General features: G+C 37.5%; 1 protein-coding gene across 1 annotated transcript; it reads left to right on the top strand.

Moving 5' to 3' along the window:
* Nucleotides 1-86: 86 nt before the first annotated feature.
* LOC103991058 (protein gar2) lies at nucleotides 87-16,867 on the top strand. The gene is made up of 12 exons (XM_065158773.1): nucleotides 87-1,159; nucleotides 3,863-3,952; nucleotides 4,065-4,301; nucleotides 5,630-5,851; nucleotides 5,933-6,038; nucleotides 11,104-11,262; nucleotides 15,595-15,656; nucleotides 15,732-15,811; nucleotides 15,910-15,986; nucleotides 16,062-16,102; nucleotides 16,246-16,291; nucleotides 16,363-16,867. The coding sequence occupies exons 1-12, from the start codon at nucleotides 221-223 to the stop codon at nucleotides 16,368-16,370; spliced, it is 2,067 nt and encodes a 688-aa protein (XP_065014845.1). The 5' UTR covers nucleotides 87-220; the 3' UTR covers nucleotides 16,371-16,867.
* The last annotated feature ends 232 nt before the right edge of the window (nucleotides 16,868-17,099 follow it).

Here is a 17,099-nt window from a genome sequence, read left to right as displayed (position 1 = left end):
ATATATATATATATATATATATATATATATATATATATATATATATATATCGTGGTTACTAATAATATAATTTCATCCCTTCGCGCATCGCCACCGGATCGTATCCCTATTTCCTCACAATCGCGAATTCTTTTCCCTTTTCCCCTCTCTTCCTCGCTGCGTCTCTCTCTCTCCTTTGCTGCTATTCTCCAAACCTCGCCCAAGACAACAGACCGAAAGAATGCCTCCGAAGAAGCGAGTCGTCAAAACCGTGCGCAAAACCGTCCCCAAGTCCAAATCCAAAACCCCCGTCGCGCCCGCCCCCGCCGCCGCCCCCGCCGACGATAACCCCTCCCCTCCCGCTGCCGCTTCCGACATCCCTATCACCCCCGTTCCGGCCGCAGCCGCCGAGGTAGCCACACCGCCCCCGTCCTCGACCGCCTCCGAAACCCCCGTTTCCGAGCTCGTCGAACCCACCCCCGAGCCCCCCGTCCCTGTTGCTGCACCGGAGCCCTCGGAAACCCCCTTCTCTGCTGTCCCCGAGGCTGTCCCGGAGCCCTCGGAACCTTCCGCCACTGACGCCTCCCCCGCCGTCGAGGAAACCCAGGTTGCAGCTGCGGTGCCATCTGAAGCGCCCAAGAAGACCATCGTCCGAGTGAGGAAGGTGATCAAGAAGAAAATCATCAAGAAGAGGATTCCGAAGGTGGTGTCGTTAGCTAAGAAAGATTCGTTGCAACCGCTGACAGAAGCCGCATACCTAGAAACCCCGGTTACCGAATCGGGGCTTCAGAACCCTAGTTCTGATGTTGCAGTTGGAGGGGCGACACAGACGGAGAATGTTGGTTTCGAAGAGCACAAGGATGTTGCTTTGGAAGAGGAGAAGGATGTTCCGCTGCAGGATAAGGAGGAAAGGCAAGAGGAGGCAGTGACAACTGCTGCTGATGAGGAGGCCGGGATGTCAGAACGGCAGAATAGGAGGAAGACGGAGATTTTTATTGGAGGACTCGGTAGAGATGTCAAGGAGGAGGATCTGAGGATGGTTTTTGGGAAGGTGGGCGAGATTGTGGAGGTAAGAATGATGATGGATGGACAGACTGGGAAGAACAAGGGGTTTGCTTTCTTGAGGTACAAGGATGCAGCACAAGCTAAAAAGGCCGTTTCTGAATTCTCTAAAGTGGAGGTAATTGCATTCTTTGTGCATCTATGCTCAATTTCATCTTCATAACCTCTGATTTTGTGTGTGACTTTGTCTTGCCCTATATTATTGTTTTTCTGAATCAAATTTATAGAATTTTGTGAAATGACATGGTGATTCTTCATCGTGGGACAATGATGCCAAGAATGGGATTCTTGTATTTTGGAGATAATGATGAAAATTCATAATCTTTTGTCATTAACTGCCATAGTTGAAGCTATTGTTAGTTAGTTGCAAGCATTGTAACCAGACACAAAGGTCTAATTTGGATCACAGAATGTCATCTCTCCAGGACCACTTGGTGTTTACCCGTCCGAGTGTCAACTGGGACTAGTATGGATCTATTAGCCTAAATGGCAAATCCTGGTTCCGAAGCTTTAAGAACCAGTCCAAGCTTTTCTATGCCGTTTTAGACCATAGGAAAAATTTGTTGTTACTGCTATGTTATCAATCAAGTTCTATTGGTTGCATGGGTCATTGGTGGTACAATGTGTTTTGAATAAAACATGATGAACATGGTTTATGATTATATTATATTGGCACAATTAATTCCTGTGATTCATGTGGATGGAACTAAATTTAGGAACATAAAAATGAGAATAACATTGAATTATTGATCCAAGGATATTAGAGCCTTTTATTGTGCCTCAAAACTTTATAACTGAAGTTAGAAGATTTATCAGTAGCAGTGAAAGAAACAATATTCGTTCATTGCATAACCTGCCTAATCTTTTTATAATATATTTTGGTTTTGGTTTACCTTTTAGACCATGCTTTGTTTCCATGGTTCATGTGAATAAACAACCAAACCTTGGAACCGAACAACAACAGTCACAATGGCTCACTCAGAAATCTGACAATAGAAATAAAAAACAAAAGACATTTATGGAATAGCTTCCCATCATTTGTATCATTTGACCTTTAGGCTCTCATTGGATAACATTTGATTTTGTACACCTTAAACATTGGTCTGGTGGTGGTGTACCAAACTCACTTACCAAAGGTTGAAGGTTCATCGAGGTTTGGTTTGATTGCTTGCCTTTAATCGAGCACTCACCCGAGGTGCCCGACGCATGGGTTTAGGTGATCATCGAGGCAGCCCTTCATTGAAGTATGTTTCTCGATGACTGTGCTAGGCTCTTGGGCCTTGCCTCTCCTCACTCGAGCGCCTAGCCGTGCACCTGGGCGCATTTTCAAAACACTATGTTAGATGTGTTATTGACTAGCCATCCTCACTTTTCACCATGTTTTCCTTAATCAACATGTGATGATTGTGATTTCTATTAACATGTTGCAGTTTTGGGATGACCGTATTAGTATCAAGGTTTCCTTCAAGTTTGTTTAGTGATTGTTGTTTCGAGTTTCCTAGATCATTCATCATATATGGTCATACTTACAAGAATCAAGAGAATTGTTGTTGTGGACAATGGCCTAGTCGAGTGGGTGGTAAACAATGCCAAGGATTTGATTGTCTGGACATATATGTGCATGTATGATGTTAAAATTGTTAAGAGTATCAACCCTCCAAACTTGCATTTTCTGCAATTTGAGGAGAAAAACCTCACAAAGATGAAAGCTTGAGGAATGAAACTATGTTTTTTCCTAAAAGATCAGATAATGTTTTTTTATGAAAAGATCAGATAAAAGTAGAAAAAGATGAGAATTGTTTGAACTAGGAGGCTTACAAGATTTTTTTTTTTTGCTTCAGTTGCTCGAATCCAAAAATAACATGACTAATTAATCTGTGTCTAAATACCCTTTGATTCCTACTGCTGCTTTTTTTTGTTCATTTTGTCTGGCTGAATGCTCCTAAAGGGGCTATACTGTGCCAAGACCCTTAAGGGGCTTGTGGGATCTCAGGCAGAGTTTTGTGATCCTTATTTGGTTCCTAATGGGGTCAGGGAGACTCCCGAAGTGCAAGTCTTCTAAGTGCTTATGGATGTGAAACGGTTCCAATCAGACTGGAAAAGGGGGCAATTATCTCTGTTGTCAATGCCAACTGGATATATGATGAGAGGGACCCAGGCAGATGAGCTGCACAATTAATGAACCCTTCTCTTAGAATAATAACAAAAATCCATCTGGCTGTGCAATATGATCATTTTGTATTTCTTGGGTTAATATAATAATATATACTTTATATATAAGTTTAAGATATAATATCTTATTATATAAGTTAATATAAGGTCACAAAGTGACCTTTTGAAAAGTTGTTTCCTGGGCTACTACCTACATTCTTGTTCTATCCCTTGGGCTTATTAATTGGTCTATCACTTGGGTTTCCCTAGGCTAATTTGCAAACATGACAAGCATGTGACATGATTTATATAGTTTAAAAGCCATTTGTATTCTATGATGTTGCGTATCCTGTGTTCATGTACAGGCAATCCTGCATAATTTTTTCAATTCTTATCCAACTTTGTTATGATTTGCTTGTTGATGCTTTCTCCTGTTCTTTTAATATTTTTCCTTGGATATTCTTTGTAGCCAAATCACATTGAATTAACATGTCAATACTTCCAATGTATTGTTTTTGTAATTTATAATTCTTTTGTCATTGCCTCTATGATTTTTCCTGCTCATACCAAGTTGTGCTGGAGGAAATTCAGAAGATTATTTATTGTTTTGTCTTTGTGTTGAGAGGTACGGTTGGTACTAATTTTGATCCTGTCATGATGTAAAATAAAGGTCTGTGGAAAGATTTGTGGGGCAGCTGCTCTTGAGGGGAATGATACAATATTTCTGGGAAACATTGATAAGAAATGGAAGAAAGAAGATGTAAGTATTAATAATTTCTCCATAGTAGTTGAACTAGTAGAATAGCTCGTTACATGCTTCATGTTTTTTGGCGACAATCCTTTTCCATGCTGTTGGTGTAATTTGCGTGCAGGTAATTAAGATGTTACAGGACATTGGAATTGAAAAGATTGACACTGTTACTGTTATGGCCGATCCCTATAATGCTGATACAAATCGTGGGTTTGCTTTTCTTGAGCTTGAAACTAACAGAGATGCACATCTTGCTTATAGAAAACTTCAGAAAAAAGATGTTTTTGGCAAAGGCCGAAACATCAAAGTTGCTTGGGCTGAACCATTAAATGATCCAGATGAAGAGCAAATGCAGAAGGTATGCCTCTCTCTCCCTCCCTCCCTCTCTTCCTTCCCTGCTGTCTTTCCATGTTTGCACATGCACCCTTATCTTCATGTTTGTGTTTGCTTGTGAAGTTATGATAGCACTAAAAACTGGCTCAAGATCCTTCACCACGTTGAACATTGATTTCTGTTAATTTGAGAGTTTGAAATGGGCAACATAAGAGGAAGTTGGCCTTGGAGCATCTATGATTTTTTTATTGCAACTTGTGCTTTATGGGTTCTAAACTGGTTGTCTCTTGCTTGTGGAGCTGAGTTGTGCACTTGAACCATCCTAATTGCTACAGGATTAGGAATCTCATGTTGTGGGTCTTGCGCCTTTATCAACGATAAATAATGTTTTAACTGTGTCGATTTGTTACTTTGGTCAGGATTGGGTTATGACAAACCATGGTTCATATAATTTTGCATTACATGTTGTAAAACTAACTTGATTAGTTTTTGCACTCGTGAAGAAATTTTGTTGTCAAACCATTTTAAAGTGCATCGATTTTCAAGGTATTGACAGTTCTCGTGGTCTATGGATGCCATGCACCGTATTTTATGGCCAAGGACGTGGAGGCATGATTTGCTAATATCTAATTGACATTGTAAAATTGTATATTTGTTCTTTGCTATTTACAAAAGTAGACAAGTACTGTTTCAAGTATTCTTTGACAAAAAAAAAAACAAATTTGTTTTGATGGTCTGGTGACCAACAACCAACCGAGATGTGGATCAGACAAGTTTGTTTCAATCTGGTTTGTGCTGTACTACCCAATAAGCCTACTGTACCAAGCCTATGGTCCTTGGTGTTTCTTCTTATTTTTTATGAATGTTTACTTATCTGTATTCCTTTTCTATTAAGGCTTACTGCTTTGTACCTGTACTCTTTTTTTAAAAAATAACGGTATCTCTCTCTCTCTCTCTCTCTGCTCTTCCTCCCCCCCTTCCTTCAGTGCTGTTGCCTCCTACTCCCCACCATATTGCTGCCACCGCCACCTCCTTCACTTACTAATTCACCTCTCCTACTCTCCTACTCTTCCACTTTCTCCTCTGCTGCTGCCTCCTCTTCCACCCTACCTCCTCTGGCTGGATCCATATTATTTGGACTGGGATGTGCGTATACATGGCACACTGAACTATACTAGTGTAATATCTGTCTGCGTAAGGATCAATAGCAGTACCAGGCTATGATTTGGCACCTTGATTGGAACAAATACTTATTTTCTTCATTTTAATTTCCACATGTTTTGTCTTTTGGTTACGATACCTCATCTTAACCATGACATGTTGCTAAGATAGTCTCCTCTTGTCTTGATTTAGGTCAAATCAGTTTATGTAGAGGGCATACCATCTTCATGGCATGAAACCAAGTTGAGGGAGATCTTCAAAAAGTTTGGGGAGATTGAGCGGATTGTCCACTCACGAGATATTCAGTCAGCTAAGAGAAAAGACTTTGCCTTTGTTAACTACAGCACTCGAGAGGCAGCTCTTTCCTGCATTGAATCATTTGAGAAGGAAGAGTTAACTGAGAATGGCTCAAAGGTTCTCTTATGTCTAAGAATATATATAATTGTACTTGTTTTTGGTTGATTTCACTGGACACTTTGTTCTCCTGGTTTCCAGGTGAACATTAAGGTATCATTGGCTAAGCCTGTGCAAAAAGGAAAGCAGAACAAAGGGTTCTTAAAGTCTACCAGTACAGAGAAGGATAAATTAAAGCCAGTGCAACGTGAGTTATGATGTCTGCAACAAATAATAGTTTTGTTATTTTTTGTTTGGACATTTTAACTTTTCTTGGAGCTGCTTTAGATTTGAGGTTTTTATACTGAAAATGTGTTAACGTCAATAATCTAGATCCCTTGTCAACATCTAACAGAGAGATACTAGATATAACAGTTACTTCTAGTAAGAAAGTTGACATGTTTTTCTTTCGCTACATGGTAATCCACTATTCCAAAATCAACAAGCACTGCGAATGATTATCAAAGCATTTACTAACATGTGGATAGATAAATATGTTTCTCTGTTCATCTGTTAAAAGAACTGCCTTAGATGCAACAAGTTTCTCAAAATACCCATTCATGAATATTAAGTCATGAATATCATTTTCTTCGATAAGCTAGATGGCAGCTTTGCTCAATGCTGCCACCTTTTTCATGATGTAATCACTTCTGATCCATTTTTGACTCTTTGGAATGTTCATATATGATCTGCTTCTTCTTTGTTTATGCCATGCATGTAAGTATCATATTCATCACCTTTACATTCAATGTGTCTTCTGTTTAGAAATTATTGTTTTATTCTGCTATTTTTAGAAGTGTAACAATGCCTCATTATTGCATGCCATTGTCACTTAGATTGTGATCAATGTTTTAAATATCAGTTTGAACCTATTGTTCAGATCAAGCACCGGTAATGGACACACCATTTGGTACCACAATTATGCTCCTCAATTTTTTTTTCAGTCTGTTATAAATCAATGGATACTCGGTATTTTGTACCATACTGGTCTGACTGGTCGATTTCTTCTAGGTTTGGTGGGGTTCTGAATGTATAGACTCTCAGGGGCTTGAATCAAAGTTTCATTCTGGAATTGTTTCTACGGATTAAATTTATCCAAAGATTTTGGTTATTGGGTCACAGTTCATACTTTGTGCCTTAAGAGTTCAGAGCATCTCCCTTACTTGGCATGTGTTAGCATTTGCACCATCTGTAATTTGTGGATTGGTAGAAAAACTAACACTAACATACTTGCCTTTTTGATGTGACCGGATACAGTACCAATCCTTGAATAGGGAGACTGATTCATTTTAATCATTCTTACATATTCAACTGCAATTGGACTATCAGAATCAGGGTTGCATCATTTGCTTCCTCTGCACAGGATCACATCTGTGATCACTTAGTGATTGAGAAGGTCATTTAGGCCCATACCTGCTGACAAACAACTTGATTAGGCTGATTTGTCAGTCATCTGTGTGTATATGATGATCGACTTGAATTCAATTGTGAAACCTAAACACAAACAATTGTAGATGTGCAATTGTGCGCCAACAATGGGCTCATGATCTTTTTGGCATTGATAAAAGGAATTCATGAAATTATAAGAACGCTTGAAATATATCAATGCTAATTAGCACATCTGTAGTGATGAACTTAAAGCTAGAAGCAGAATCCTATCTACAGGCTCAATCTCTGATTTATTTGATCTTCAATCTCAAATATGTTAGGCTTTTGTAGCCGTAAATGCATCATTAGTTATAATCTGTTCATTAATAGGATATGTAACAGATGATTCAGTTTGGCTCTTTATATGTAAAGATCTTATTAGTTCCTCAGCTTTTGAACTCCACATCTACCTGTTTATTTTCTTATGTCATGTTCATTCTGACATTGTGACGCTCCCTGTTGATTTTCTGGCTACTTCAACTGCATCAATGCCTTTTTGCACTTGACTTAACATCCGTCTACACTTGCTTCAATTTTCTTTTTATTCTTTAATCATTTCTTCCATTTGTATTGAGCTCTAAGAAAAACCATACTTTTGCTATCATGAGAATCAGTCAAAGTATCCATCCAAATTAGCACCTCTCATGTCTATCAATGTGCCTATTATACTGTATTAGTACTCTTTCCATATGACATAGCATATATCTCTTATCTATCCAATTTGAGTATACTTCCTAGCAAGGTTCGCAATACCACCCAATACGATTCAGTATTGGCGGTATTTAGCAGTCCAATAGGTTACTGATACAAAACCAAGATAAACCAGATGATATACCGATAACAGATCTTTACCATGCGGTATGACCCATTCTTCCTGGTATAGGGCCAGTAGCATCCTGTAATGCACGGTACCATGCAGTATGCATGGTATAGGGCCGGTGCCACTCTGTACCAGATGATATGGTGTCTGTAACTCAGTTTCTTTTTTAATTTTTCTGCCTCTTCTAAGTTTTTTTTTAAATTTGGTACGTACCAGTGTATCAACGCTTTCTGGTATAAGTGGTACAATACTGGTACACGAAAAACCTTGCTTCCTAGCATCACTTCTCTCATACTGCGACTCTATCTATGTGATATAGCATCACTCTTGTCTATCGTTGTGCCTTTAAAATTTCTTGTATCACTTCTTTGGATCATCGACATATCTATTTGCTCTAATGCCGCTAGATGTGACCCAATAACTATGTTCCTTCAGTTGGTCTATATTCATAATACATCATTTTTTGGTGCTTGGGGGCTTCTAATGGCAATAATATTTATTGGAAACCAATAAAGATAATTCTTAGGGTTTAATGAGTGAGAGGGTTGAAGGGTAGACATTATTGGAGGAAAAAATAGGATTAGAGGACAAGAACCATTTCACAGGGTTCAAAGGAGACAAAAGAACAGGTCACCAATAAAAAATCAGGTCATGCAACCTATCATTTATTGTTTTTCTCCTCCCATTCATGCCATAATCCTATAAAATGGTATGCACATGTTCAAAGGAGATCTAGAGATGCTGTAGTTAGATGATATGAGATAATTAGTACTAGTGGTGTGAGGACTGGTAGAGGAAGGATCAAGAAGACTGTGAGAAGCTATAAATATGGATTTTAATGCTTTTGATTAACAAAAGATTTGTTCTGTACAGAGCTCAATGGTAGAAGAATATCAGCATAATCAACTTCAAATAGTTGAGACATTATGATTTGTCGTAGTCTCTTGTTGATGTTTGAATAAAAGACTTGATCACATATCATTCATGGGTTATTGCTACTTACAGTTATATCAAGTTATCAACAGTATTGTCAGCTTTTATTTTTTTCTTTTTCGAGCTCTAATTAATCTATGTGATGAATATAACCATCTTGGGACTCCTAAAACCATAGGGAAGGGTAACGATCCTAACCTAAGGGCCTGTTTGGTTAGTTAGGGAGTAGAGGAAGTCAAGGATTACAATACTGAATGATACCGCTCGTACCGGGTGGTACGTACCGTTCCGCCAACAGACCGGTGCGCGGACCACTCGCTACTGGGCGGTGCCATTGATCTAGCCTCATATCGGATGATGCGAGGCTATATCGGGCGGCAGCGGTTGATATTTCGACCGTTACAGTCCAAAACAGGTCGGTAACGGTCGATTTCGACCATCGTCGCCCGCTACTGGGGGGGGGGGGGGGGGGTATCAGCCTGGTTGCGGCGAGGGAAGAAGAAGCGTCGAGGGAGAAGGCACTTGAAGAAGAGGGAGAAGAAGAAAGAGAATCGGGAGAACCTCGACGCTTCTCGATTTGGTGCCGCCCTCCCTCGACGACCCGATCTAGGAGGTAACGGAGAGGCGGCGGCTTAGCTTCTTCTTCACCGCGTTCTTCGCCGAAGGCCGGAGACGCCTGCGGCCTTCGACGTTTTCGTCGAACGCTGCCGATGAGTAGTTTTCTCCTTGTTTGACGCAACGAGGAGAAGAAAAGGAGGCGACGTCATCGAGGCAGAAAACACCTCTTTTTTTTTTTTTTTTTTTTTTTTTCTTTTTAATATTTCTATATATTGATTTTTATTTTTTTATATTATATATATATATGCATTGAGCGGTACACCTTGGCATATCGCTCGGTATGCCCGTACCATACTGTTTTGAACAAAGTTTGAAATGTTGGTACGATACGAAATTATGAACCTTGGTGGAAGTTAGGCTTCTTGAAAGTAATTGACTTTGAGTCATTTGGTTAATACAAGTCATTTAGAAGGTCACTTCCATTAAAAGTGGTTGAATGATCTTTTATATCTAGTGTTTTCACTTCACTGACTTTGGACTGAGCTGAAGTCATATGAAGTGGTTACTCGTAGTCAACCAGCCACTAGATATGAATGCAATTTCTGGAATATATTATGAAGGATTGACTGGTTGCTGACCCACTACTAGTGATTGATTGATAGATGACTCATTGATAGACAAAGGTTGGTTGGCTATGATCCATTGGTTGTTTGAGACCTGAGACCCACGGGCTATGAGTTCTTCTATTTATAATTTATATTTGATTGCTCAATTCAATTAAGTATTGCCTACTGCTTTCTCTATCGTTTCACATCCTGCTGTACAATTGCTGCACCTACTGTCTTTCTTTTCTTTCACCATCTTTCTTTCCATTCCCTGTTCGCTAGGTGATAACATGGTTTAGTGTGTGTGTGTGTGTGTGTGTGTGTGTATGTATTTATGCATGTATGTATGTATGTGTGTGTGTGTGTGTGTGTCTTTCTGGTTCATCTTTCAGGAAGTTTTCCATGGTTTCTTGTGTGTTCCACTACAGGATTTAAAAAGGTTTATTTTCCCTTCCAAATCCTTTTATCACCTGTATGAGCAGGTGTTTTCAAAGTAGATGCCTCTCTCCATATCTTATCTGATCATGAGAGCTGCTCATTTTCTCGAGTCAAATTATTTGAAATTGATTTATTTTGCATTTTAACTCTTTAAGAGCCCATCTTATTCATTATAGATGGCTTAGTTAGACTTAATCTTAGTAGCTCATGTATCATTATGATTTTTTACACCATTAAAACCATGAAATGATTGTTTTTTCTTTACCATATATTTCTGGTCAAGTTTTATTTGACAAAATTTGAGAGTAAGTCATAGCTTTATTTAACCTACCTTTTTTGTGAAGAGTTTTCAATGAATGACAAAGAAACTAAATGAAATTAAGTTGGTTTAAATCGCTAATTTTGGATTATACCATTGAAATTCTTGTAGGGATTCAGTGAATTATAAACCAAATATATTTGACATTGTATATTCTGAATCATTTCTCTAGGCCAAGTGAAAGCAAGTGTTTCTTCGTACAAGGGAAAGTCCTCTGAAAGAGATCACAATTCAAGTGGTGAAGACAAGAAGACTTCTACTACCAATGAACTCCTGCAGGTTTTGAGAGAACAGGCTGCATGGAAACAAGGACAAGTGGGTTATGCTAGAGGTATCTCTTATCCTGAAACTGGTATAAATGCCTTTTGCAAGGTTTTAGCTTTCATGAGAGTTTTCTAAGTTAAATAATTTGCATTTATTTTTAGTTGGACTATTTCCATTTCATGCTGTCCCATGTAAATTGGCCTTTGGTGCAAAATATGATACAGCATTTTGCAAAATGTTATAAGACAAAATGGAGAAATAAAAATATATACCACATAGTACTTGTATAAATTTGGCCAGTTGAATATTTTAACTAGACTAAGATATATCAAGTGAAGCCATGAAGCTCACCTGTCACTTAGATGAAAATTATAAGAACATATAACAACAAGTTGTTTTCTGCTGCCACTTGGGTTCTACATGATTCCTTCCCTTTGTTGTAATTTGCTTTAGGCCAAAGCTAGTAGAGAATTGACAGACCATTTCTTAATGTTCCTAACCAAGTTTTTGGATTTCATGTTCATATTTCCTGGCACCTTTGTTCTGCCTTGAATTGGAATTCTTTCAACATGTTCAAGTGGGATGCACATGTTCTTTTTATCAGTCATTTATTATCAAATGATAGCACCTGATATAAGCAATTTTCTCATTTATTGTCTTTAGGGTAATAACATACATCCTTCTCACACTCTTTATGTCTTATGCTCTAGCTTTTTCAATATGTTTTGTTTTAACATGACCTCCTGCATCATGAAAAATAGATGATCCTACAACTGTGTTGTAAAATTCTCTCTTGATTTTAAAAGGACACTAGTTGTTCACTTGAAACTCTAGATACCTCACTCCATTCTAGCCATTCCATTTTATTTTTCTTGTAATGCATCCATTTTTTCCATTGAATAATAGTTCAAAGCCATATATGGTTTTGAATTTTAAATTTTTTTGGCCATTTATTTCAATTATATGCAAAAATAATGAAATTATAATTCTAAAGTTGCACATCACTTACCTATTTATCCAGAACTGTCGAACTTCACAGTCCCTTTATGACTTTAATGTAGAGTTTATCTTAATGTATTATTATTAACCAAATGTGTATGGAGTTTTGTGTTGGATATTTTTACTAGTGCAAAAAGGTGATAATTCGAGATTGCCTATTGGGTGGATGCTAAGTGATTGAGAACTTGCCTTTCACATCTTGCATTGTTTGTAAAGTAGTGTTAGCTCCATCATATACATTGGTACAGTAACCAGAAATCTCTTTATTTTTTTATTTATCATATCATATGCTTTAGAAATTTTATCATAGGCTATTTCAAGATTGATAACTATCATGTTCTGCCCTTGTTTCACTTTGATTATTTTTTATTATAGTCTAAACACTTATGTTTTTATAAGTAACCTTGGTGAAGTGCTTTCTTCAATTATCAGTATGTTTCTTTTAACTTTTTTTCATAATTATTTACTACTTGATCTCCCAATTACTTTATTACCTCAACAAGGATAGCTCAAGAACTGACAACATCATCTCCTCCTAAGAACACTTTGATACTATTATTTTGTCAATCCTTCTAGGCTTCACACTCTTCTTTTCCAAGAAAGAAAAATCTTGTGAGCACAATTGCTACTCTGTCTGTATATTTTCTGTCGTATACCAAAGTTCATATGTGGTGTTTACAAACAAGATCTTCACTTATCTACTAGTTATTTGTGTTCATATATTTTCTTTGTTCTTCATTGAACTAATTTTATGTACTAAATATAGTGCTTTTCTTTTAAAATGTTCTATGTTCCACCTTGTTGGTCTAAATGCTTCTGAACTAGATTGAGAAGAATTCCACGATTTTGTGTAAGGAATATAAGTGAATAAAGCTAAATCTAAGGGCCCAAATTGCTAATATTGTTAAGACCAATGAAATTATGATTAGATAGTTGAGTCTAGTTTGAAGGACTAGTGTCTAACTAATTGGTAGCAGAAAAGCAAATAACATATGTCCTAACTCTTATGCATATAATGAGATTAAGGGCATTGTTTGGTTTGGCAAAAGCACACTTTGTTATGGTATTTATTAATCATGAGATTATTCTCTCTTTGGCAAAATCTGACACATGCGACATATGTGAAACAATTCTTTAGTTTGTTGTGATAGATTCTGGTGGTGCAAAATTTTGATTTGGGTTTGTGAATGATAGATTAACTTATTACATTCACTGGAGGAATTCAGAAGTTTATATAACTCATTCTTTTGAAGAACATAACTGTATAGATGTAAGCTTCATGAATGTTTTCCTTGTCATCAAGAATAGTGCTATTAGAGGCAAGTCAAAGCGCATACGCACTATGAAAGCATAGGCTTTGGCTTTACCTAACATTAGATTCATAAGCTTTATAAGGCATGCCTTAAGTATATGCCTAATGGGCTTTCTCAAAAAGCGTTAATTGTTTATAAGCATGCTTTTGTAAATATCTAGTTTCTCTTCACACCACTGATATTATATATTTGATTTAAAAGATTAGATCAAGGTTTGTCAATACTCATGTACCGACACACCATTCACCTGTATGTACCTAAAACTTGAAGAGCAGGAAGAAGAAAGGGGTGGAACAAATGGTAGTGGAGGAAGAGGAGGAAGGTGGAAGGAGGAAAGAAGAGGAAAGGAAGAAGAGGAGGCAATGGAGGAAGACAAGTAGGAGGAAGAGAAGGAGAAGAAGAGGAAGCGTACCTGAAATAGACAAGTAGCTGGCGGCAGTAGTGCCTCACGGGTGAATGTAAGGGAAAGAGGGCACGTGTACGGGTGAATAGTTTTTTTTTTTTTTTTTGTTTAATTAGTCAGACCGGATTGCCCAAAACGATGTTCCCGGATCCATGTTCAAACCCACACTGGTACATACAACTTGTTTCATACTGGTTCAGGTGAAAGTGCAGTCCATGGATTAGACTAGGTTTATTCGTGACCATCTTTCAGAAAGAGCAAAAAGGCCAACCAATAAAAAATGTTTCTCTTTATTAAAGAGGGAAAAACGAGACTCATCAATTAAGGTTTCAATATATCAGTTAGTCATCCTCTTCTCTTTTCTTTGCTTATTTGTTGCTTTTCCTTCTTCTATTACCATTTTTTAATCTTTGCTACATTACTTTTGTTTTTCATTATCCACCTTTATGTTTGTGCATTTTACATTTGACACAACACTCAAACCTTGAGCTAATGAGGTAAACCATTTCAAATTATTTTTAACTTAATTGATGTTAATTACAGCTCAATTAATGTTTATTTGTTATGAAATAAATTTACATGTCTATTATATCTGGTATTCGTTCAAAACACATGCCTTACTTTGTGCTTCACACCTGGGCTTCATGTGATCCTGGCATCTCAATGATCTTTTGAAGTTTGAGCATCTATGAACTTTGATCAAGGTGTGAAAGTTCAAGAAATCTAGAGAATAAGTGCTATAACCTAATTTTCTAGATACCAAATCAGTTGGCAATACATTGAAGAAGTAGAGAGAGATGAACTATCTTCGATATCTAAGCATTATATATATATATATATATATATATATATATTATATATATATATATATATATATATATATATATATATATATATATATATATATATATATATATATTGTAGTTGTTTCATAAGGGTGTTTTTTAGATATAATTTGAAATATCACTGTGACTTTGAGTTAGGAGGTATGGTCGATGACGTTGTTTCTTATTGAGTTAGATTATAAGAATGCTTAAGATGCTGTGTGAGAATCTACTTATGAGAATGCTTCTTGAGTTAGATTATTGAGTTAGAGGCATGGTTGATTATGAAGTAAGGAAGTTACTTTGTATACTGCAAATATGGACTTTGAAATGATAGCATCAAGTGAATTAATAAACTAAAATATCTTGTTTATACAATAGTGCTACCTTTTGGGCTCTATTTATTTAGAGGAATTTGTTTTGTTTTCGTTTTCTCTGACTTTATGTGTTCTTTATTCCTTGATACTTATTTTATTTTTCTTTTGTTTTTGGTGTCTCCCTGTTTGCGGCAAGCTGGTTGAAGCTTGAATGTATGGTATTAGTGTCACTGGTAATTTTGCTGGGAGGAGCTCAATATATATTATTTTCTAAAACTACATTGTTTTTCCGCTTTCTATTGACACTATCTTTGGTGTTGGTATGATATCCTATCATGTGTATATTTTAGGTTGGCAAAGTTAGAAAATTGTCTTTTAGTTCTATGACCTGTTGTCTATTTAAGGATCTCATAAGGTCCAAAGTTTTGATTCTGACTTGATCACTTGATTTTTTTTTAAAATAAATGATGATTGAAATATAAGTCAGCCTGTATCACACAAGTTCTTCCAAGGATTTTCCTTTTCACTATCGTTTGACAACAGGTCCTGCGGTCCAAGATTATTCACATATTGCGGCTGGAGGGAAACGTGCCTTTTCTTATATGGTAACTGCTGATGTCTTAAAAATATGCTCTCTTGGTCCCATCTGATCATATCCTTGATATGCACCATTGCTGCAGGGAGAAGATGCAGCATACTCTGATGTGAGAGGATATCCTCGTGCCCGTCTTGACAATTCTTTTCCAGTTTCGAGCTCGAGGTTTAATTAGCCAACCTTATGAACTGTATCTTGTTGGGTAACCTTTATCCAACTTTTTCTCCTATTATTTACTTTGTGATTTTCCATGCGCTGGTCAGCTATGGTGCACATCCCCATGGATTGCCTGGCTCATCTTTGCCATACTATCAGCATCAAAGTGTTGGCTATCCAAGTGGTATGGTTTGGAATTTTGATCATCCATGTAATTTGAGTATTTCAGGCATATGACGTAACGTTTTGCCAAAATCAGGTACTCGCTATGGGGTGGCAGAACATTCAAGCACCTTTCAGGTAAACTTTGACTGATTGGTCCCTGATAGAAGGCAAAATAGGAGTATTTAGCATGCTTTAGTTGCTGCAAGGTCATGTGGGTGCTCATGATGTCTTCTATCACTTCTTTCGTTGCATGACACACATTTGTTTTGTTTCTCCAGAGGCAAGGAGTTCCTCCTCCATATGGAGGCAGTATGTATTCCAGATGTAAGTTCTATGTCCAAGAAATATTCAGCATTCATTCTTTAGACATTCTGATGATACTTTTCTTTGTGCAGACTCGTGAGAACTGGAATGTCTCTTTGCATCATTTATTTCAGCCTGCAACTCCCCACGCAGTTCTTCATCGGAACTCCCAACTTTGGTGCTGAAATATGATGTTTCCTGGCAAGTTCTGATTGGTTGCCATTAAATTTTCAAATCCCCATTGTATTATTCAGGCCTAGCAAGTTGCTCTAGCGTAATAGCGTCTCTGAGGTTCAATGACTCAGCAAAAGCATCTTCCACCATCTTTGTCCCCTTGACATGGACATGTTCACCTATATGAGCCATCTCACTTGTTAGTGGTTTGAGCACTGTGGTGTTAATTTATCAACTCTTAATCCAGACTGTGCATCAGCCTTACGATAGGTACAGGCTTGTCCAGTATGATTTGTATGGTACATGTGGTTAGAGTTACTTTCTGACATGAAAAGGACATTGTCTAAAAGCTTCATACTGTGTTCGAGAACGGAATTCCTGGAAAATTTTGGACATTGTCTAAAGGACATTGAATCATCCTCACCCGTATGCTACCCTTTGTCTCTAGCTTATTGATATCTCTGCCTTGAGATGTGGGTATAACGACTCAATCTGACACCGGATTTTGGGGTGTCTGTGTGTGCGTGTGTATATATATATAAGTAATTTAGTGTATTCGCTTTCAATGTGGCCTCTGAACAAACTATCCAGAGAGAATCTAAGAGTGGATTGTCAGCATTGAAACTAGTTGCAAGTGTGCTACAATCCTGAGTTC

The sequence above is a fragment of the Musa acuminata genome, chromosome BXJ3-7 (genome assembly GCF_036884655.1).
Source record: "Musa acuminata AAA Group cultivar baxijiao chromosome BXJ3-7, Cavendish_Baxijiao_AAA, whole genome shotgun sequence".
NCBI lineage: Eukaryota > Viridiplantae > Streptophyta > Magnoliopsida > Zingiberales > Musaceae > Musa > Musa acuminata.
The sequence above is the reverse complement of the archived record's forward strand: the minus strand, read 5'-3'. Positions and strand labels throughout refer to the sequence as shown.